General features: G+C 44.7%; 1 protein-coding gene and 7 non-coding genes across 8 annotated transcripts; all 8 read left to right on the top strand.

Annotated features, from left to right (window-relative positions):
* Window positions 1-14: 14 nt before the first annotated feature.
* LOC132445697 (cytoskeleton-associated protein 5-like) lies at window positions 15-13,897 on the top strand (the record flags this gene model as incomplete). Its single annotated transcript, XM_060035813.1, has 19 exons — window positions 15-182; window positions 2,628-2,766; window positions 2,880-2,977; window positions 3,071-3,184; window positions 3,245-3,349; window positions 3,740-3,829; window positions 5,572-5,732; window positions 6,388-6,397; window positions 6,989-7,117; window positions 7,414-7,557; window positions 7,801-7,907; window positions 8,287-8,431; window positions 9,021-9,113; window positions 9,497-9,596; window positions 12,197-12,294; window positions 12,403-12,497; window positions 12,605-12,662; window positions 12,830-12,955; window positions 13,754-13,897. Coding segments are annotated over 19 exons (2,124 nt in total), but the record flags the coding sequence as incomplete, so codon positions are not given.
* A 284-nt stretch (window positions 13,898-14,181) lies between these two features.
* Window positions 14,182-14,254, top strand: trnak-cuu (transfer RNA lysine (anticodon CUU)). Its single transcript has one exon. It is a non-coding gene; the product is annotated as a tRNA-Lys (tRNA).
* Window positions 14,255-15,358: 1,104 nt separating this feature from the next.
* trnak-cuu (transfer RNA lysine (anticodon CUU)) lies at window positions 15,359-15,431 on the top strand. The gene has a single exon. It is a non-coding gene; the product is annotated as a tRNA-Lys (tRNA).
* Window positions 15,432-16,532: 1,101 nt separating this feature from the next.
* Window positions 16,533-16,605, top strand: trnak-cuu (transfer RNA lysine (anticodon CUU)). The gene has a single exon. It is a non-coding gene; the product is annotated as a tRNA-Lys (tRNA).
* A 1,093-nt stretch (window positions 16,606-17,698) lies between these two features.
* Window positions 17,699-17,771, top strand: trnak-cuu (transfer RNA lysine (anticodon CUU)). Its single transcript has one exon. It is a non-coding gene; the product is annotated as a tRNA-Lys (tRNA).
* Window positions 17,772-18,864: 1,093 nt separating this feature from the next.
* trnak-cuu (transfer RNA lysine (anticodon CUU)) lies at window positions 18,865-18,937 on the top strand. Its single transcript has one exon. It is a non-coding gene; the product is annotated as a tRNA-Lys (tRNA).
* Window positions 18,938-20,030: 1,093 nt separating this feature from the next.
* On the top strand, window positions 20,031-20,103 carry trnak-cuu (transfer RNA lysine (anticodon CUU)). Its single transcript has one exon. It is a non-coding gene; the product is annotated as a tRNA-Lys (tRNA).
* A 1,093-nt stretch (window positions 20,104-21,196) lies between these two features.
* Window positions 21,197-21,269, top strand: trnak-cuu (transfer RNA lysine (anticodon CUU)). The gene has a single exon. It is a non-coding gene; the product is annotated as a tRNA-Lys (tRNA).
* The last annotated feature ends 1,034 nt before the right edge of the window (window positions 21,270-22,303 follow it).

Here is a 22,303-nt window from a genome sequence, read left to right as displayed (position 1 = left end):
TTTACCCTAGTGCATTTGGCGCCAAAACGGTGACGTTGAAGCCCATAGTCAAGGTCTTGCCGAAGCTGTTTGAGTCCAGAGACAAGGCCGTGCGAGACGAAGCGAGGCTGTTGGCTGTAGAAGTCTACAGATGGATCAGAGACGCATTAAGGCCTTCCCTTCAGACCCTGACTCCTGTACAGGTCAGCCCTTTTTGTATTCAATCAATTAGATGGGTGTTGGCTGGTTTAATCTTGGGCTCTGGGCTTGGGTGAGGCTGCAGACCTTAAATAAGTGTGCAAAGGTTAAACCAGTCATCACCCCACACGCACGCACTCGGAGAGAGATTCAAGATTCAAGATTCAAAAAGCTTTATTGTCTAGTATGTTGCCATACTAGAAAATTGTCTTTTGACTGAAGGCTTGGAGGTGTGTGTGTGTGTGTGTGTGTGTGTGTGTGTGTGTGTGTGTGTGTGTGTGTGTGTGTGTGTGTGTGTGTGTGTGTGTGTGTGTGTGTGTGTGTGTGTGTGTGTGTGGTGTGGTGTGGTGTGGTGTGGTGTGTGTGTGTCTGGCTATGGGGATGAATGATTTTTTTGTAGATAGCTTTCCTGGCCAAAGGCATTCTGAATCTTCTGCCAGAAGGAAGTAGATCAAAACAAGGATGGAGTGGGTGGGAGGGATCTAAGAGGATGGAGTTGGTCTTCCTTCCCACTGCCTGGATATACAGATCCTCCAGCGCTTTCTGGTGTATTCCTATTAGCTTGCTTGCTTGCTTAGTTAATCTATTAAGTCTGCTTTTGCTTGCGTTTGTGAGGAAGCCGTACCAGGATGTAATGTTGCAAGTGATGATGGATTCCACCAGAGATTGGTAGGCAGTTGACAAAATGTCTTTACTGACATTGAAGGTGTCTAGTTTCCTCAGGAAAGAGAGACCTCCTACATGGCAACATGGAGGACCATTGCAAGTACAGGGTGTCCGCGCATCCTTAAAAAGTCTTGGTCTTAAATTCATGTTTCTAAATTCGTTACAAATGTCATATGCTGGTCTTAAATACTGTAACTCAAGGTCTTAAATTTGTCGGGGCAGGACTATATACTCACTGTACATGCTCCCCCTTGGTAGTGTCATTAGCAGGCATGGCTTATCTTACCACTGCTATGCTGATGATACACAGCTCTACATCAGGACAACCCCCACTTCTGCCCCTCTGCCAACATCCACACTGACCACCTGCCTGGAGGAGCTCAACTTCCTACAACTTAACAGCCATAAAACGGAAGCCATCCTTGTTGGCACGCCACATCAGCTCCGCTCCCCCACCATCACCAATATCACCTTCTCTGGCCAAAACATCCCCCTTTCCACATCCGTCACCAACCTCTGTGTTAAAATGGACCCACAACTTAATTTTGACACCCACATCAAACACCTCTGTAAGACAGCATTATACCACCTCAGGAACATCGCCAAACTCCGCCAATCACTCACCCTGGCTGATGCAGAGAAGCTCGTCCATGCCTTTGTCTCCTCCAGGTTGGACTACTGCAATGCACTCCTCATTGGGATCCCTGGCAAGAGCATCCAGAGGCTCCAATACATTCAAAACAGTGCTGCCAGGGTCCTGATGAGGGTGCACAAGCATGACCACATCACCCCCATCCTGAAATCACTGCACTGGCTCCCTGTCCCACTCAGAATTGAGTACAAGGTCTCCCTCCTCACCCACCAGTGCCTTCACGGACTTGCCCCCCTCTACCTTCAGGAACTCCTCACCCCCGCCGACAACCTCACGTACACTCTGTTCAGGATCCACTCACACCCTCCAAACCCGACATACGAAGCTGTGCACCATGGGTGATCGGGCCTTTTCTGCTGCTGCCCCTAGACTATGGAACGCCCTCCCTGACCACCTGAGGGCTCCACAGACTACAGCTCTTTTTAAACGGAACCTCAAAACCCATCTCTTTAAAAGAGCATTTAGCTAAACTTTCTTTGAGATTCCCCCTTTTAATAGTTACTTTTTTTCTCTGAAGCACTTTGAGATTCTTGAATATAAAGTGCATTATAAATAAAATGTATTATTATATATTTTATTTTCCTCGTGGAACTTTTCAGGAAGGACATGTAGAGAGGCTTCTTTCTTGCTAGCTGCATGTATAAACGATTATCTGTGTGCTTGCTATCTAGTCTACGACAATGGGTAGGTGCAAATTGAAGGACAGTTGGCTGGAAGACGTCCGTTTCCGAAGTTGGCTCGCGTCTGTTGCCAACCCCCACCATCGCGTGTTTTAGGTCTTAAATTTCATTGAAGGTGGCATTAAAAAGTCTTACATTTGACATGCTGAAACCTGCAGATAACCTGAAGTATCATCATCTGCAAACTTCACAATAAACCGACATGAACAACCTGCGTCCCCAACATCAGATTTCCCAAAACATTGTTTTGGGACCTCTTTGGCCATTTCATGGGTGTGATTTTTATTGAAACTGGTTAATGGCTACTCTTATTTCAAACTGTGGATTTCCTGTGCCCTGTAGTTGGAATGCGAACATACATTTTGTCCTTAGTGTAGCTTGCCTATTTCTACATGGATTAAGTTGGGTTATGGTCACCTGTGGCCCAGACGTGTGACGGTTCGGTCTCTCAGCTGAAGGAGCTGGAGGAGGAGTGGGGTAAGGTCGCCCCCGGAGCCCCCAGACCGAGCCGTTTCCTCCGCTCCCAGCAGCAGCATCAGCAGAAACACGTGGAAGCCGCGGTAGACGAGGCAGACGATGTGCACGGAAACAGTACGTTATATTTTTATCATCATAATCAATGCTAGAACTGACATCTTGAGCTAAATGTGACTGAACCCAAGCTTCGCTAAACCATCTGCATCATCTGATGTGCTTTGTTTCAGGTGACGTTGAAGACTCTGTCCCTCATATGGATCCCTATGAACTCCTGGATCCAGTGGACATCCTCTCCAAACTCCCCAAAGACTTCTATGAGATATTTGTAAGCTGCTGTTACCCTGCGACGATGGGTTTGATCTTTTCCTTTATCCGTGTCGCTGAGGCTTCTGTATCAACCTCTTGTGTTTAACGACAGGAATCCAAAAAGTGGCAGGAAAGGAAAGAATCCCTGGATGCTCTGGAGACGCTCGCTAAGAACCCCAAGCTAGAAGCAGGGGATTATGGGGATGTAGTCCGCGCGCTGAAGAAGGTACTACCCGTGTGTAATGTACTAATCGTGCAAACCAACCCTTTTGTTTCCCTTTGGTAGGTCATAGCTAAAGACGCCAATGTGATGTTGGTGTCTCTGGCTGCTAAATGCCTCACTGGAATCGCAACTGGTCTCAGGAAGAAGTTTGGGACGTATGCTGGTCTTGTAAGTTCTCATGAATAATCAGGCATTCGAGGCAAGGACCCTTTATTTAGTAGTAGGGGATGTGCCTCACGATTTGTCCTTTAGCAAGATGAGCAACGTATAAGGTTTCCTTTTCATGTTCAATGGCAAATTAAGAAGTAAAGCCCATCCTAAAAGTCATAGATGTTTGTACTAGACCTATAAAACAAATGCATGTCGCCCTATTTCTATTTATAAAGAATCCTCATAACATGCAGCCTTTAATGCAGTTTATGCATTTCCTTTAGGGATGGCGAAAATAAGAAAATTACATTTAAGGAATATTTGTGGCTGCGTAATGTGCCCTATTTTTTAACTGCTTGTTCGACGGTACGACCGGCTGACGGTGATTATTCTGCTCTCCTCTTCAAGGTGGTGTCCGCATTATTGGAGAAGTTTAAGGAGAAGAAGCCTCGCGTTGTCCAGACTCTACAGGAAGCCATCGACGCAGTGTTTCTCACAGTAACTGTACGTCCACACCGCGAATTTTCGCTGCGAATTTTTCTGTTCGCTTTGGTCGCTCAAGTCGCTCATGACGTACAATTCAATTATGCAGACGCATTTAAAGGAGCCGTATGCGTTTAGTAGGCCCTACAGACAGCCATATCAAATATTGAACTCTCCCATACACCTTGGCCATATTGCCGAGACGGTTTTGCTTGTTCGATAAAGTGCTTCGACAACAAGTAGGACAGTGATTCCCCCCAATATAAAAATCCTAAAATGTAGGCTAATTACAACCGAGAACAAAAAACCCTGCGTGCTGTAGTAGTTGAAATATGTTTCACTGATCTGGATCTGCAAATCATGATCTGCACTCATTCGTCGCATTCAAAACAAATAGACGTTAGCGCACATGGCTAATTTGCATACGTGCACAGGACTGGTTGGCTCCGCAAGGCAAATAATGGAACATATCTATCTATCTAGGTCTTTCTGTCTATCTATCTATCAACGCGTGTCTAGTTTTAATGTGATGTATTGTGTGTATGTCCAGTCAGACTTGTTCTGTGTGGTCTTGTAGGCTACTGTCCTGTGTGGGACGAACCACCTAAATGGATTCCCGACGATTTGTGTCGTTTGGTATTAATAAAGACTTGACTATCTATCTATCTAGACTATTTAATTAAAAATTATTCACCTCAGGCTCCGTGAATAGTGGGGAATAGAGGGATAAAAGACAAGAGATATATCCCTTGTCATTTATCCCTCGTCTTGTCGATTAGTTTGTTTATGTGACGGTTTTGTTTAAAGCATGCTACACGCGATTGGTTGGTTAGATTGGTGGCATGTAGAGCAAATTATAATGATTCCCGCTTAAATACGAACGTTCTAGATGTAGCCTATAAATACTCCCGCTTATCATCACTTGATATCCAAACCACTATGGCGTTTCGATCTCTGAACTGAAAAAGGGTGGGTTCGTACAACACCGGGTGCCCAGTTACAGCCGCGATTAATACTTCAGCCGACATTTTGTTCAGTGAGTGAATAAAGGTAGGTAGGAACCAAAGTGCCTGCCGATGTTCCCTGGGATCCACGCAAGCGAAGAGCGTCTACATTCCGATTGGCTGTCAGTGTTTGGCCGCTGAAGCGAATAATAGTCATTTGCATAAAGTTAAAAAGTTTTCAACTTCTTTTTGACGCTCTGGTCGCTCAACTTTGGCCGCTGGTAGCGTTGGTCGCTTTGGTCGCTTTGGTCGCTCTTGCCCATAGAAAGTGAATGACTTCCGGCGATTTGGTCGCTCAATTCGCGTCTGGTGTGGACGGACAGTAAGGCCGACCCACCCCTCATGCCAACTTCTGTCCATTCTAGCCAATTGCTCAAAGTAATTTGTTGCACTCTGTAGATATCGATCTAAAGCATCGCGCTAATTGGGTGCTAACACCACTGTTCCTTCTGGTGCATCTATCGCCCAGTCCATGCATTGTTTTAAAGAAATCAATTGTCCTCAAATGCCTTCTCAAGGGACGTAATTTACCCGACAAACTCTTTCTCAATCCTTAAACTTAAGCCTGCTCTAATGGTTTATTGGCAGTTCTTGCATAACTTTATGGTAAAGGCCCATTTTCAGGATAACTTGTGTTTTACTTGTGAAGCTTTATATCGGGGATGGGATTCCCCGGTCTACTGCGGAGGACTTCAAGTGCAGGCATTCTGTTAGTTTCTGCATTCATTTTGCATCACACTTGTGGATTTACAGACCACGCTCCAAAGCATGAGTGAAGATGTTCTCGCGGTGATGGACAACAAGAACCCCCCCATCAAGCAGCAGGCCTCGTTGTTCCTGGCCAGAAGCGTCCGTCTCTCGGCCCCCGGGAGCCTGCCCAAGACCCTGGTCAAACCCCTCTGCATCGCCCTGCAGTGATGTTGCTAGGTACGCGTCCTGCGTCCCTGACGCATTAAAATCTGAAAGGACGCACTAAACTCACAATCCATGCGTCCCGGGGACGCATCTCATTTTCCCCATGAAAAACGATACATTGTGAACATTAAACAACTTGTGTTTAATCACAGTAACTGGCCAAAGAAACCTTCTTGTGAGCAGACCGGACAAGCGCTGTTTCAACCCACGTGATCCCCTGTACAAAGTATCGCGACATGCTAATTTAGCCGCTACCAAAACAACTAGCTCGTCACTGCTGATTTCATTTCAACAATTAAAAATACAAACTTCATGGTAAATAAACCCACGTTTCCACTGCTCGATGCTGTGCTCATTCGTGTCGATTATGTTGTAACGTTTAGGGGACGTGCTGTAATGAAATAAATGAAACATAATCCGGTGGTGGTGATGAAAACTACATTGAACGGCAGCCGCCATATTGTTATGCCCAAACGGCGCCTGCGCATACATCGCGCTTCCAACGAGATCCCGTTTTTCTCGAGAAACAGGCAGAGAAGAGAGAACGCAAAAATGCCACCAAAGAAAAAGATGAAACCTATTGCAGGTCAGCAAACTATTGCAGCTGCATTTTCTGTCCCCACTACCTCTGCACTCCTCCCTGACTCTGATCAGCCTAGAGAGAGTACCTCAACATTGCCTGTACCTACTTCTGCCTCCCCCTCTACTGAGCCTGATGAGCCCACTGCAGAAGAAGTGCCTCAACCTTCTACATGTTCCTCCCAAAAAAAGCGAACTTTTCTGAAGCAGTGGCTCACCACATACAAATGGCTGCGCTTTTCAGATGACAATTTCATGTATTGTGACATTTGCACTAGTTATAACAAAACAGGCACATCTATGCACAAATCAAACAAATGCACTATTTAACACTATTAATTTAATTTAAGAAATGGAATAATAATAAAAAAGAAACACATTTTTTAAACTGGGGAGTCGGGACCCATTGAATTTCTCAGGGACCCACCCAACTCGCCACCTGTGGGTCCCGGGGACTCACTACATTGAAAACCTATCAACATCACTGGCCCTGCTCAAGGTTAGCCACCAACGCCTCCATCGCTGTGTCGCTTTGTAGAAAAGCACTAAAGGGGTTTAGGAAAAAATGACTTGTCATTTGACTTCGGCTAGTTGTGATGTCGCAAAAGGGTTTCCGAGTATCCTCTGGGGAATCGGTGGGAAGTGATGTGGATCGGTCTCCTCTCTCTCCCGGCAGCAAGTGAATGACTCGGCTCCTGAAGTGCGAGACCCTGCCTTTGAAGTCCTGGCGACGTTGATGAAAGTCATGGGAGTGCGCGCCGTCAACCCCTTCCTGGTTGACGTCGACAAAGCCAAGCTCGAGAAGGTACGTTTATGTTAAAAAACATGTCGGCTTCTGAGCAGCTATCATTTCCTAACTTTCTCTCTTCTGAAACTTTTAAAGACATTCACCCAAACCCTAATGTGTGACATACTTTGCACTTTACGTTCCACTCACACTTCTTCGAGTTTCCTTTCCACCTTGTTACTGTATTTTCCTGGTGCCAAACCCAGGTCTTGCATTCCTGTTTTATTCAATTGATCTTTAAATTCAAACGCTTTCTGTGCCTTTTTTATGACCCGAGCTCAACTCCCTTTTTTTTTCTTTTTTTTCTCCTGCAGATAAAAGAGTTTGCCGACAAGATCCAACTGGCTGGGTCGAAGAAGGCGGGAGAAGTGAAGGAGAAGTCTGTCGCTGCCCCACAGCCAACGGCGCAGCCGTCTGCCAAGCCTGCTGGACCCACCAAAAAGCCCCCCTCGGCCAAGGTAAACAACCTTCCCGATAGTGGAACCTCCATCCACAACAGCGCTTACTCGTGTCCATCATGTTTGCACAATGTGAAATCATCACAGTAATTGTTTCTCAAACCTCAAACAAACTTATTTTTTTTAAATGTTTCTAAAGGGATAGCATTTGCCCCCATATAAACTTGTTCTCAATCCTTAAACTCTAGCCTCCTGTACTACTGACATTCATTCTTTTATATTTTTATGAATTGCCCTTCCTAGGCAGCCGGGGCTTCTAAGAAGGCCAAACCTTCGGCCGGGGGGAAACGGCCCGACGGAGGGAAGAACAAGAAGGCGACGGAGCCCAAGGCCGTGGAGACTCTCTGTGAGTGGGGGGGACCTACGACCCCGGGGAGATGGGCTTCAGATAGGGCTGCTCGATTATGGGGGACAAAATCCTAATCGCGATTATTTTGGTCAATATTACTCAAACTATTATTTTTGAGTTTGATAACATGATGTATCTATTCATCATGTCTCTCCCAAAAAACACTTTGTAACTGAGAACGTTGAAATTTCGCCCCAAAAAAATTGTCAAATAGAAAATGTTCAAATCTAAAATAATGTGAGGATATGTATCCAGATGTTCACTTTCTATAAAACATCTAATTACATTTTTTTATTATAATTGTTTCAACCCGATTATATTAGTTTTGTGATCGTTCATCGCTAAAATCGCGATCAAAATTCGACGATTCGCCCACCCAGATGTCCGGTCGTGACTGCTGTGTTTCTCCACCAGGTGGAGGTGTGTGAGGAGAGGGCTGCAGCTGTCCTCCCCACCACCTGCATGCAGCAGCTGGACAGTGGCAACTGGAAGGAGAGGCTGGCCAGCATGGAGGAGTTCCTCAAGGTCAGTTGTCAGACAAGGGGTGTGTGTGTGTGTGTGTGTGTGTGTGTGTGTGTGTGTGTGTGTGTGTGTGTGTGTGTGTGTGTGTGTGTGTGTGTGTGTGTGTGTGTGTGTGTGTGTGTGTGTGTGTGTGTGTGTGTGTGTGTGTGTGTGTGTGTGTGTGTGTGTGATGTGAAAGTGGGGCAACTTTCAGCATATTAACATAATTGTAAGAGATGGGTTAGTACATAATCGTGTCATGGGAAATGAAATATGTATAATGCATAACGGTGAGCGATTGAAAACGTATCTAATCGTTTGCTTTTACAACATAAATGTATCTAGGATGGCCACACTGCTGTAGCCATGCCAAACATCATGACTGCATTATTTGTTCTCATAGTTGGCCCCTTGTGTCCATGGAGTTTTTTTTCAACCTTTTCTCTGTCCAGATGGTCCTTGCTTGGGACATCAATGGGGAAACAAAGCATGTTTTTATTATTATTTTACGTTTATTTGACAGGGACAATGCACAATATATACACAACATGCATTGAGTGGGGACAATGACTTGAGTAATGAAATTGCTCAATGAGACCCGTTTGACCTCCAGGCCGTGGAGAGTATGGATGGTGACGAGATGCCCTGCCAGGCTCTGGCCCGAATGCTGGCCAAGAAACCAGGATGGAAAGAGACCAACTTTCAGGTAATAAAACGTGTAGCCTGGATTAGAATTGGGAAATGGCAGTAGCTCAACAAAGATGGGAATCTGTCTAAAAAAATCATGACATCCCTGTGAAACTCTGAAAGTTTCCTCTTGTAGCTAGTGGAACGGCACTATTTCTATCGACTGATTACGCACGGCACTAATATTCAGCCTATTCGCCCACATCCCTTCCTTTTTAAAAGGAAGGGATCTAGTTTTTTAATTTGACGCCATTACAACCGCTTGACATTCGTCTTTAGTCAAGACGTACGCACAAAGCTGTGACGAAACACCTATTTAAAGCGGGGTTTCAGATGGACTGGATGGTTGAACCAGCACCGTGACCCTCTCCTCCCCTCTCCTCTCCTCCCCTCCCCTCCCAGGTGATGGGGCTGAAGCTACAGGTGGTGGCGGCGGTGGCCCACAGGGGCCGTTTCTTCAAGACCTCGGCCCTCGTGATCCTGGAGGCTCTGGTGGACAAGGGCCGAATCTCGATTCTTCCCCTTGCCCCTTTTGCTTTGTCTTTGTCTTTGTCTTAACCCTAGCACTTGCAAGTGTAAGGGCCAAGGGCTGAGATCTTTCCCCTATGAAATGAGACGCCACTCGGTTTCGGGTACGTCATCATTCATCGTCGCCAGCTGGCTGCCCCGTCACCAGAGCGCCGAAACGCCAATAAAAGCCAGAGAAGAAGAGCGATATATATATATATATATATATATATATATCTTCTGTCCGTCCACACCAGAAGCGAATTGAGCGACCAAATCGCCGGAAGTCATTCACTTTCTATGGGCAAGAGCGACCAAAGCGACCAACGCTACCAGCGGCCAAAGTTGAGCGACCAGAGCGTCAAAAAGAAGTTGAAAACTTTTTAACTTTATGCAAATGACTATTATTCGCTTCAGCGGCCAAACACTGACAGCCAATCGGAATGTAGACGCTCTTCGCTTGCGTGGATCCCAGGGAACATCGGCAGGCACTTTGGTTCCTACCTACCTTTATTCACTCACTGAACAAAATGTCGGCTGAAGTATTAATCGCGGCTGTAACTGGGCACCCGGTGTTGTACGAACCCACCCTTTTTCAGTTCAGAGATCGAAACGCCATAGTGGTTTGGATATCAAGTGATGATAAGCGGGAGTATTTATAGGCTACATCTAGAACGTTCGTATTTAAGCGGGAATCATTTTAATTTGCTCTACATGCCACCAATCTAACCAACCAATCGCGTGTAGCATGCTTTAAACAAAACCAAAAAAGTTGTTGAAATCGTCACATAAACAAACTAATCGACAAGACGAGGGATAAATGACAAGGGATATAGCCTATCTCTTGTCTTTTATCCCTCTATTCCCCACTATTCACGGAGCCTGAGGTGAATAATTGTTAATTAAATAGTCTAGATAGATAGCCTAGTCAAGTCTTTATTAATACCAAACGACACAAATCGTCGGGAATCCATTTAGGTGGTTCGGCCCACACAGGACAGTAGCCTACAAGACCACACAGAACAAGTCTGACTGGACATAGCCTACACACAATACATCACATTAAAACTAGACACGCGTTGATAGATAGATAGACAGAAAGACCTAGATAGATAGATATGTTCCATTATTTGCCTTGCGGAGCCAACCAGTCCTGTGCACGTATGCAAATTAGCCATGTGCGCTAATGTCTATTTGTTTTGAATGCGACGAATGAGTGCAGATCATGATTTGCATATCCAGATCAGTGAAACATATTTCAACTACTACAGCACGCAGGGTTTTTTGTTCTCGGTTGTAATTAGCCTACATTTTAGGATTTCTTTTTTATATTGGGGGGAATCACTGTCCTACTTGTTGTCGAAGCACTTTATCGAACAAGCAAAACCATCTCGGCAATATGGCCAAGGTGTATGGGAGAGTTCACTATTTGATATGGCTGTCTGTAGGGCCTACTAAACGCATACGGCTCCTTTAAATGCGTCTGCATAATTGAATTGTACGTCATGAGCGACTTGAGCGACCAAAGCGAACAGAAAAATTCGCAGCGAAACTTTGTGAGCGGTCGCTCCTGGTGTGGACGTACAGATGCTGCCGCCATCGTTGAAGAGTTGAGGGTGTGTGTAGCATAGTGGTGAAACGGATCAGTGTGTCCACGGTTCGGTTCAGATAACCGTTTTGGGCCTCGGTTTCGGATACGGTTCGGATTAGGATCATGTCCGTGATAGTAAAAAGGCGGACTTTTTTTTGACGGAGGGTTTGGGGGAGAAACACAAAAATGAATGAGACCCACAGTCTATTTGCAATGTGTTAATTGACTGCAATCAGACAACTTGCAAGGCTTTTTTGTGCAATAAATGTGTGTAACATGTAAGGGTTAACGGCCGACGAGGCTACTCTGGCGACGAGCGCAACGAAGTTTAAAGCCCAGTTTGTTTTGAACGCTGACAGGCTGAAGGGAGGGGCGGGAAAAGTCTCATTGGCTCGGGCAGCACTGGAGAGAATGCATTCCGCTGGGTCCTAAACACCCTTTGTATCGGACGTAGGCTACAGTAGGCAAAATACGCTACATAAGGCAATGCCTTCATGAAACCGAAATCCGCGGATCTCCAGAATGCTCCGAACTGTGGTAAACGAACCGAACGGATTCGGATACAATTCAAATCCGCTGCAGGCCATCTAGCTGGCAAGCTACCATATAAGCCAATGGAGTGGTGGTATACGCGCTAATTGTATCCTAAAACTACCGTTTGAAAGCTTCAGTTAAGACCTACAATACTATGCATCGTTTGTGTAGCACATTTCAGATCAAACCGAGTCATTATAAACATATAAAAAGTTGTGTAGATAGCTGTAAAATATTCCTCGCTTCAAGCAGCCATGTTTTTTTGAAAATTCCCGGTTTCGCTATGTGCTCTGGGATAGCCCTTGGAGGAGCAAGTGAGCTCTCAAATCATCTTAAAAATAAGGGGTACATAGCACTCAATCTTATCCCTTAATCTTGATCAAATTGGGTATTGAGACACCACTAGCTCTCACATGAACGCGCAACTTCAAGGGTAAGGGGGAAGATAAGGGGTAAGGGGAAGTATTGAGATTGGGCCAAGGTCGCCGACGTCAAGTGCGGGGGGGAGGGCAAGGACGCGCTCACGGCCATCGGCGAGGCCTGCTCCCTCCCCTGGACCGCTGAGCAGGTAGCGTCACACGGCGAACCCGCCCGTATCGACCGCAAGGGCGCTCCACGGAGGTCCACGTCCCCTACTGTAACGCTAACGCTGCTCTCGTTCCGGACATTTCCGTAGGTCGTCTCGATGGCCTTTACCCAGAAGAATCCGAAGAACCAAGCAGAGGCTCTCAACTGGCTGTCGAATGCTATAAAAGAGTTTGGATTCAAAGGGTAAATGTTGCACTCTTGCTCTTTACCATTGTGATGGTATCTCTACCATCTGCCATGTTTCTATCGCTCGTTTGTGATTTCATACAAATCCTCTCTCGTCTCCTTAGAGTCAACGTCAAGGCTTTCATCACCAACGTCAAGACTGCTTTGGGAGCAACGAATCCTGTGAGTTTTTTTTTTTTTGGTTTCTTTCTTGTTATCCATTTCGGGTATCGAGTCAATCACACAGTCCAGTAGTCACTGCAGTCTCACAACGGTATCAAGTGTCACTCTGTTCTACCACGAACATGCTGTTGACCTATGTGGTGTCATACCCCCCCCCCCCACCGCAGGCGGTCCGAACGGCCGCCGTCTCCCTGCTGGGCGTGATGTTCCTGTACCTGGGCGCATTGCTGCGTGTCTTCTTTGAGGACGAGAAGGCTGCCCTGCTGTCTCAGATAGACACAGAGTTCCAGAGGGTAGGTGCTGCAATCGATGGAAATGCCTCCCAACGATCAAAAAGGAAAGCGAGTGAGGAGGGGGGTGTAGTGTGAGAGTACCGTCTGGGTGTTCAGGTGTCTCACTGGGTGTCCCCCAGGGGTCAGTCTTGGGTCCACTCCTCTTCACCACTTACCTCCTCCCGCTGGGCACACTCCTCCGTCACCATGGGGTCAATTTTCACTGCTACGCTGACGACACACAGGTCTACATCTCCACCAAACACACCGCTGCCATCCCCCCCACCTCCCTCATCACGTGCCTGGAAGAGATCCGGAGCTGGTTGAGCAGGAACTTCCTGAAACTCAATGGAAACAAGACCGAGGCCCTGCTCATCGGATCCAAATCCACCCTCACTAAATCACAACACACCCCAGCTCCACTCATAATTATCGATGGATTCCCAGTACCCTTCTCCTCCAAAGTCAAGAGCCTCGGCGTCATCCTGGACAACACCCTCTCATTCGCACCCCATATTCACAACATCACCCGGACTGCATTCTTCCACCTCCGCAACATCGCCAGACTCCGCCCATCACTGACCCAATCCAGCACTGAAATCCTAGTTCACTCATTTGTCACATCACGCATAGACTACTGCAACGCCATGCAATGTCTTTTTTTTTAAAAAATGTATGATGACTTTATGCTCTGTAAGGTGACCTTGGGTGTCTTGAAAGGCGCCTCTAAATGAAATGTATTATTATTATTATTACCGGGGATACTGTTTTGAAATATATTTTTATGCATCCACTTCCCCCCCCCCCTAACCCTCTCAGATGCAAGGGCAGAGCACGCCAGCCCCCTCCAGAGGCTCCAGCAGAAACGAGGGCGAGGAGAAGGAGGGGGAGGCAAACGAGGATGGAGTCGACGCGGCCGCGTCCGACGTCGTGGATCTGCTTCCCCGCACAGACATCAGGTGACCTGTCCACGTCCCCGCTCCTGTTGGCGAGCTTTCCCATCAGAAAACCCTTAGAGTTTTTTATTTATTCTTTTATGTCGTTGTTTATTATTCAAAGGAGATTATTCATGGGTGACTGAGAGGGAGGGGGCCCAAGAATTTAAATCATATGTGATTTATCAGTGGGGAATGAAATACGGTTACTTTCTATCAACATTTGAAGGCATCAATGTCGAGGAGATTTAACTCAGAGGGTTTTTTGTGTGTGTTTTTTTTTTTAATGTTGTCTGGTTTTGACTTTTGTAAGCCCGGCTAGCTCAGTCGGTAGAGCATGAGACTCTTAATCTCAGGGTCATGGGTTCGAGCCCAACGTTGGGCGCTATATACTTTTAACCTAGCCCATCTGATGGAACAAAAAAGGAAATGAGTAGTTCTTGGTTCTGTTCGATCATAGAGCCACATTAAATGTCAGCCGGTCAGCAGGTTGCGTGTTTGACCCACAACATTTTGCATTGCTATGGAGTCAGCTAGAAAGTTTGAAAATAAGGTGCAACTACGGTTTGTGGCGGCAAACGATTAAAGTCTTGATAATTTGAAAGGGCCAATAAGCAATATAGCATGACTTTGAAAGCATGGCTATTCTCCTTAGATGGTATTCTAGCATACCAGGGTATAATACAATCTCATTGCCAATGACTGTTTCAATGGTTGAGTGAGATTCATTTGTTGCGAACTTTGCCATAGCTGACATGCAGACATGTTCCGATTTATACAAGACACATGTGAATATGGTCATTGGTCTCTGTGGCGCAATTGGTTAGCGCGTTCGACTGTTAATCGAAAGGTTGGTGGTTCAAGCCCACCCAGGGACGGGCTAATTTTAACTGACCACCAGGATGTCCAGTAGCCCAAACCTGTAACCTTTGTTAAGCGAAAAAATCGACTTTGTTTCCAAGAGTAGAAGCAGTTCATCAAGATAGAACTACTCTGTCATTTCCCTTCTAACCATGTACTCCCGCTGACTTGAGTACGGACTGTCTGAAAGAAGAGCTATCTGGTTAAAGTGCTTTCTAGAAATTGGAAGTATTTAGGAGATTAAAGAGGATCCATTTCACCTTGTTTTACGATCGTTTTTTTCTTGAGAGCCATATTTTGCTATATTTTTTTTTACCAACACAACATTTAAGGGGGCCAAAGGGAGAGGAAAGCTTGTTCTTAAGGGTGGCTCCCCCCATGTCCCCTTTCCAGAACCCAGGAGATTACATACGCTCAGAGATGAGTTTAAGGGTTGAAAGGAGATTATTCATGGGTGACTGTGAGGGAGGGGGCCCAAGAATTTAAATCATATGTGAATTATCAGTGGGGAATGAAATACGGCTACTTTCTATCAACATTTGAAGGCATCAATGTCGAGGACATTTAACGCAGAGGGTTTTTTGTGTGTGTTTTTTTTTTTTATGTTGTCTGGTTTAGACGTTTGTAAGCCCGGCTAGCTCAGTCGGTAGAGCATGAGACTCTTAATCTCAGGGTCGTGGGTTCGAGCCCCACGTTGGGCGCTATATACTTTTAACCTAGCCCATCTGATGGAACAAAAAAGGAAATGAGTAGTTCTTGGTTCTGTTCGATCATAGAGCCACATTAAATGTCAGCCGGTCAGCAGGTTGCGTGTTTGACCCACAACATTTTGCATTGCTATGGAGTCAGCTAGAAAGTTTGAAAATAAGCTGCAACTACGGTTTGTGGCGGCAAACGATTAAAGTCTTGATAATTTGAAAGGGCCAATAAGCAATATAGCATGACTTTGAAAGCATGGCTATTCTCCTTAGATGGTATTCTAGCATACCAGGGTATAATACAATCTCATTGCCAATGACTGTTTCAATGGTTGAGTGAGATTCATTTGTTGCGAACTTTGCCATAGCTGACATGCAGACATGTTCCGATTTATACAAGACACATGTGATTATGGTCATTGGTCTCTGTGGCGCAATTGGTTAGCGCGTTCGACTGTTAATCGAAAGGTTGGTGGTTCATGCCCACCCAGGGACGAGCCGATTTTAACTGACCACCAGGATGTCCATTAGCCCAAACCTGTAACCTTTGTTAAGCGAAAAAATCGACTTTGTTTCCAAGAGTAGAAGCAGTTCATCAAGATAGAACTACTCTGTCATTTCCCTTCTAACCATGTACTCCCGCTGACTTGAGTACGGACTGTCTGAAAGAAGAGCTATCTGGTTAAAGTGCTTTCTAGAAATTGGAAGTATTTAGGAGATTAGATAGGATCCATTTCACCTTGTCTTACGATCGTTTTTTTCTTGAGAGCCATATTTTGCTATATTTTTTTTACCAACACAACATTTAAGGGGGCCAAAGGGAAAGGAAAGCTTGTTCTTAAGGGTGGCTCCCCCCATGTCCCCTTTCCAGAACCCAGGAGATTACATACACTCAGAGATGAGTTTAAGGGTTGAAAGGAGATTATTCAGGGGGAACTGAGAGGGAGGGGGCCCAAGAATTTAAATCATATGTGATTTATCAGTGGGGAATGAAATACGGCTACTTTCTATCAACATCTGAAGGCATCAATGTCAAGGAGATTTAACTCAGAGGGTTTTTTGTGTTTTTTTTTTTTTAATGTTGTCTGGTATTGACTTTTGTAAGCCCGGCTAGCTCAGTCGGTAGAGCATGAGACTCTTAATCTCAGGGTCGTGGGTTCGAGCCCCACGTTGGGCGCTGTATACTTTTAACCTAGCCCATCTGATGGAACAAAAAAGGAAAAGAGTAGTTCTTGGTTCTGTTCGATCATAGAGCCGCACTAAATGTCAGCAGGTTGCGTGTTTGACCCACAACATTTTGCATTGCTATGGAGTCAGCTAGAAAGTTTGAAAATAAGCTGCAACTACGGTTTGTGGCGGCAAACGATTAATGTCTTGATCATTTGAAAGGGCCAATAAGCAATATAGCATGACTTTGAAAGCATGGCTATTCTCCTTAGATGGTATTCTAGCATACCAGGCTATAATACAATCTCATTGCCAATGACTGTTTCAATGGTTGAGTGAGATTCATTTGTTGCGAACTTTGCCATAGCTGACATGCAGACATGTTCCGATTTATACAAGACACATGTGAATATGGTCATTGGTCTCTGTGGCGCAATTGGTTAGCGCGTTCGACTGTTAATCGAAAGGTTGGTGGTTCAAGCCCACCCAGGGACGAGCGAATTTTAACTGACCACCAGGATGTCCATTAGCCCAAACCTGTAACCTTTGTTAAGCGAAAAAATCGACTTTGTTTCCAAGAGTAGAAGCAGTTCATCAAGATAGAACTACTCTGTCATTTCCCTTCTAACCATGTACTCCCGCTGACTTGAGTACGGACTGTCTGAAAGAAGAGCTATCTGGTTAAAGTGCTTTCTAGAAATTGGAAGTATTTAGGAGATTAGATAGGATCCATTTCACCTTGTCTTACGATCGTTTTTTTCTTGAGAGCCATATTTTGCTATATTTTTTTTACCAACACAACATTTAAGGGGGCCAAAGGGAAAGGAAAGCTTGTTCTTAAGGGTGGCTCCCCCCATGTCCCCTTTCCAGAACCCAGGAGATTACATACACTCAGAGATGAGTTTAAGGGTTGAAAGGAGATTATTCAGGGGGAACTGAGAGGGAGGGGGCCCAATAATTTAAATCATATGTGATTTATCAGTGGGGAATGAAATACGGCTACTTTCTATCAACATCTGAAGGCATCAATGTCGAGGAGATTTAACTCAGAGGGTTTTTTGTGTTTTTTTTTTTTTAATGTTGTCTGGTATTGACTTTTGTAAGCCCGGCTAGCTCAGTCGGTAGAGCATGAGACTCTTAATCTCAGGGTCGTGGGTTCGAGCCCCACGTTGGGCGCTGTATACTTTTAACCTAGCCCATCTGATGGAACAAAAAAGGAAAAGAGTAGTTCTTGGTTCTGTTCGATCATAGAGCCGCACTAAATGTCAGCAGGTTGCGTGTTTGACCCACAACATTTTGCATTGCTATGGAGTCAGCTAGAAAGTTTGAAAATAAGCTGCAACTACGGTTTGTGGCGGCAAACGATTAATGTCTTGATAATTTGAAAGGGCCAATAAGCAATATAGCATGACTTTGAAAGCATGGCTATTCTCCTTAGATGGTATTCTAGCATACCTGGCTATAATACAATCTCATTGCCAATGACTGTTTCAATGGTTGAGTGAGATTCATTTGTTGCGAACTTTGCCATAGCTGACATGCAGACATGTTCCGATTTATACAAGACACATGTGAATATGGTCATTGGTCTCTGTGGCGCAATTGGTTAGCGCGTTCGACTGTTAATCGAAAGGTTGGTGGTTCAAGCCCACCCAGGGACGAGCGAATTTTAACTGACCACCAGGATGTCCATTAGCCCAAACCTGTAACCTTTGTTAAGCGAAAAAATCGACTTTGTTTCCAAGAGTAGAAGCAGTTCATCAAGATAGAACTACTCTGTCATTTCCCTTCTAACCATGTACTCCCGCTGACTTGAGTACGGACTGTCTGAAAGAAGAGCTATCTGGTTAAAGTGCTTTCTAGAAATTGGAAGTATTTAGGAGATTAGATAGGATCCATTTCACCTTGTCTTACGATCGTTTTTTTCTTGAGAGCCATATTTTGCTATATTTTTTTTACCAACACAACATTTAAGGGGGCCAAAGGGAAAGGAAAGCTTGTTCTTAAGGGTGGCTCCCCCCATGTCCCCTTTCCAGAACCCAGGAGATTACATACGCTCAGAGATGAGTTTAAGGGTTGAAAGGAGATTATTCAGGGGGAACTGAGAGGGAGGGGGCCCAATAATTTAAATCATATGTGATTTATCAGTGGGGAATGAAATACGGCTACTTTCTATCAACATCTGAAGGCATCAATGTCGAGGAGATTTAACTCAGAGGGTTTTTTGTGTTTTTTTTTTTTTAATGTTGTCTGGTATTGACTTTTGTAAGCCCGGCTAGCTCAGTCGGTAGAGCATGAGACTCTTAATCTCAGGGTCGTGGGTTCGAGCCCCACGTTGGGCGCTGTATACTTTTAACCTAGCCCATCTGATGGAACAAAAAAGGAAAAGAGTAGTTCTTGGTTCTGTTCGATCATAGAGCCGCACTAAATGTCAGCAGGTTGCGTGTTTGACCCACAACATTTTGCATTGCTATGGAGTCAGCTAGAAAGTTTGAAAATAAGCTGCAACTACGGTTTGTGGCGGCAAACGATTAATGTCTTGATAATTTGAAAGGGCCAATAAGCAATATAGCATGACTTTGAAAGCATGGCTATTCTCCTTAGATGGTATTCTAGCATACCTGGCTATAATACAATCTCATTGCCAATGACTGTTTCAATGGTTGAGTGAGATTCATTTGTTGCGAACTTTGCCATAGCTGACATGCAGACATGTTCCGATTTATACAAGACACATGTGAATATGGTCATTGGTCTCTGTGGCGCAATTGGTTAGCGCGTTCGACTGTTAATCGAAAGGTTGGTGGTTCAAGCCCACCCAGGGACGAGCGAATTATAACTGACCATCAGGATGTCCATTAGCCCAAACCTGTAACCTTTGTTAAGCGAAAAAATCGACTTTGTTTCCAAGAGTAGAAGCAGTTCATCAAGATAGAACTACTCTGTCATTTCCCTTCTAACCATGTACTCCCGCTGACTTGAGTATGGACTGTCTGAAAGAAGAGCTATCTGGTTAAAGTGCTTTCTAGAAATTGGAAGTATTTAGGAGATTAGATAGGATCCATTTCACCTTGTCTTACGATCGTTTTTTTCTTGAGAGCCATATTTTGCTATATTTTTTTTACCAACACAACATTTAAGGGGGCCAAAGGGAAAGGAAAGCTTGTTCTTAAGGGTGGCTCCCCCCATGTCCCCTTTCCAGAACCCAGGAGATTACATACGCTCAGAGATGAGTTTAAGGGTTGAAAGGAGATTATTCAGGGGGAACTGAGAGGGAGGGGGCCCAAGAATTTAAATCATATGTGATTTATCAGTGGGGAATGAAATACGGCTACTTTCTATCAACATCTGAAGGCATCAATGTCGAGGAGATTTAACTCAGAGGGTTTTTTGTGTTTTTTTTTTTTTAATGTTGTCTGGTATTGACTTTTGTAAGCCCGGCTAGCTCAGTCGGTAGAGCATGAGACTCTTAATCTCAGGGTCGTGGGTTCGAGCCCCACGTTGGGCGCTGTATACTTTTAACCTAGCCCATCTGATGGAACAAAAAAGGAAAAGAGTAGTTCTTGGTTCTGTTCGATCATAGAGCCGCACTAAATGTCAGCAGGTTGCGTGTTTGACCCACAACATTTTGCATTGCTATGGAGTCAGCTAGAAAGTTTGAAAATAAGCTGCAACTACGGTTTGTGGCGGCAAACGATTAATGTCTTGATAATTTGAAAGGGCCAATAAGCAATATAGCATGACTTTGAAAGCATGGCTATTCTCCTTAGATGGTATTCTAGCATACCTGGCTATAATACAATCTCATTGCCAATGACTGTTTCAATGGTTGAGTGAGATTCATTTGTTGCGAACTTTGCCATAGCTGACATGCAGACATGTTCCGATTTATACAAGACACATGTGAATATGGTCATTGGTCTCTGTGGCGCAATTGGTTAGCGCGTTCGACTGTTAATCGAAAGGTTGGTGGTTCAAGCCCACCCAGGGACGAGCGAATTATAACTGACCATCAGGATGTCCATTAGCCCAAACCTGTAACCTTTGTTAAGCGAAAAAATCGACTTTGTTTCCAAGAGTAGAAGCAGTTCATCAAGATAGAACTACTCTGTCATTTCCCTTCTAACCATGTACTCCCGCTGACTTGAGTATGGACTGTCTGAAAGAAGAGCTATCTGGTTAAAGTGCTTTCTAGAAATTGGAAGTATTTAGGAGATTAGATAGGATCCATTTCACCTTGTCTTACGATCGTTTTTTTCTTGAGAGCCATATTTTGCTATATTTTTTTTACCAACACAACATTTAAGGGGGCCAAAGGGAAAGGAAAGCTTGTTCTTAAGGGTGGCTCCCCCCATGTCCCCTTTCCAGAACCCAGGAGATTACATACGCTCAGAGATGAGTTTAAGGGTTGAAAGGAGATTATTCAGGGGGAACTGAGAGGGAGGGGGCCCAAGAATTTAAATCATATGTGATTTATCAGTGGGGAATGAAATACGGCTACTTTCTATCAACATCTGAAGGCATCAATGTCGAGGAGATTTAACTCAGAGGGTTTTTTGTGTTTTTTTTTTTTTAATGTTGTCTGGTATTGACTTTTGTAAGCCCGGCTAGCTCAGTCGGTAGAGCATGAGACTCTTAATCTCAGGGTCGTGGGTTCGAGCCCCACGTTGGGCGCTGTATACTTTTAACCTAGCCCATCTGATGGAACAAAAAAGGAAAAGAGTAGTTCTTGGTTCTGTTCGATCATAGAGCCGCACTAAATGTCAGCAGGTTGCGTGTTTGACCCACAACATTTTGCATTGCTATGGAGTCAGCTAGAAAGTTTGAAAATAAGCTGCAACTACGGTTTGTGGCGGCAAACGATTAATGTCTTGATCATTTGAAAGGGCCAATAAGCAATATAGCATGACTTTGAAAGCATGGCTATTCTCCTTAGATGGTATTCTAGCATACCAGGCTATAATACAATCTCATTGCCAATGACTGTTTCAATGGTTGAGTGAGATTCATTTGTTGCGAACTTTGCCATAGCTGACATGCAGACATGTTCCGATTTATACAAGACACATGTGAACATGGTCATTGGTCTCTGTGGCGCAATTGGTTAGCGCGTTCGACTGTTAATCGAAAGGTTGGTGGTTCAAGCCCACCCAGGGACGAGCGAATTTTAACTGACCACCAGGATGTCCATTAGCCCAAACCTGTAACCTTTGTTAAGCGAAAAAATCGACTTTGTTTCCAAGAGTAGAAGCAGTTCATCAAGATAGAACTACTCTGTCATTTCCCTTCTAACCATGTACTCCCGCTGACTTGAGTACGGACTGTCTGAAAGAAGAGCTATCTGGTTAAAGTGCTTTCTAGAAATTGGAAGTATTTAGGAGATTAGATAGGATCCATTTCACCTTGTCTTACGATCGTTTTTTTCTTGAGAGCCATATTTTGCTATATTTTTTTTACCAACACAACATTTAAGGGGGCCAAAGGGAAAGGAAAGCTTGTTCTTAAGGGTGGCTCCCCCCATGTCCCCTTTCCAGAACCCAGGAGATTACATACACTCAGAGATGAGTTTAAGGGTTGAAAGGAGATTATTCAGGGGGAACTGAGAGGGAGGGGGCCCAATAATTTAAATCATATGTGATTTATCAGTGGGGAATGAAATACGGCTACTTTCTATCAACATCTGAAGGCATCAATGTCGAGGAGATTTA

This window comes from Gadus macrocephalus, chromosome 17 (genome assembly GCF_031168955.1).
Source record: "Gadus macrocephalus chromosome 17, ASM3116895v1".
NCBI lineage: Eukaryota > Metazoa > Chordata > Actinopteri > Gadiformes > Gadidae > Gadus > Gadus macrocephalus.
Note: the sequence above shows the minus strand (reverse complement) of the source record. Positions and strands in the feature narration are given on the sequence as shown.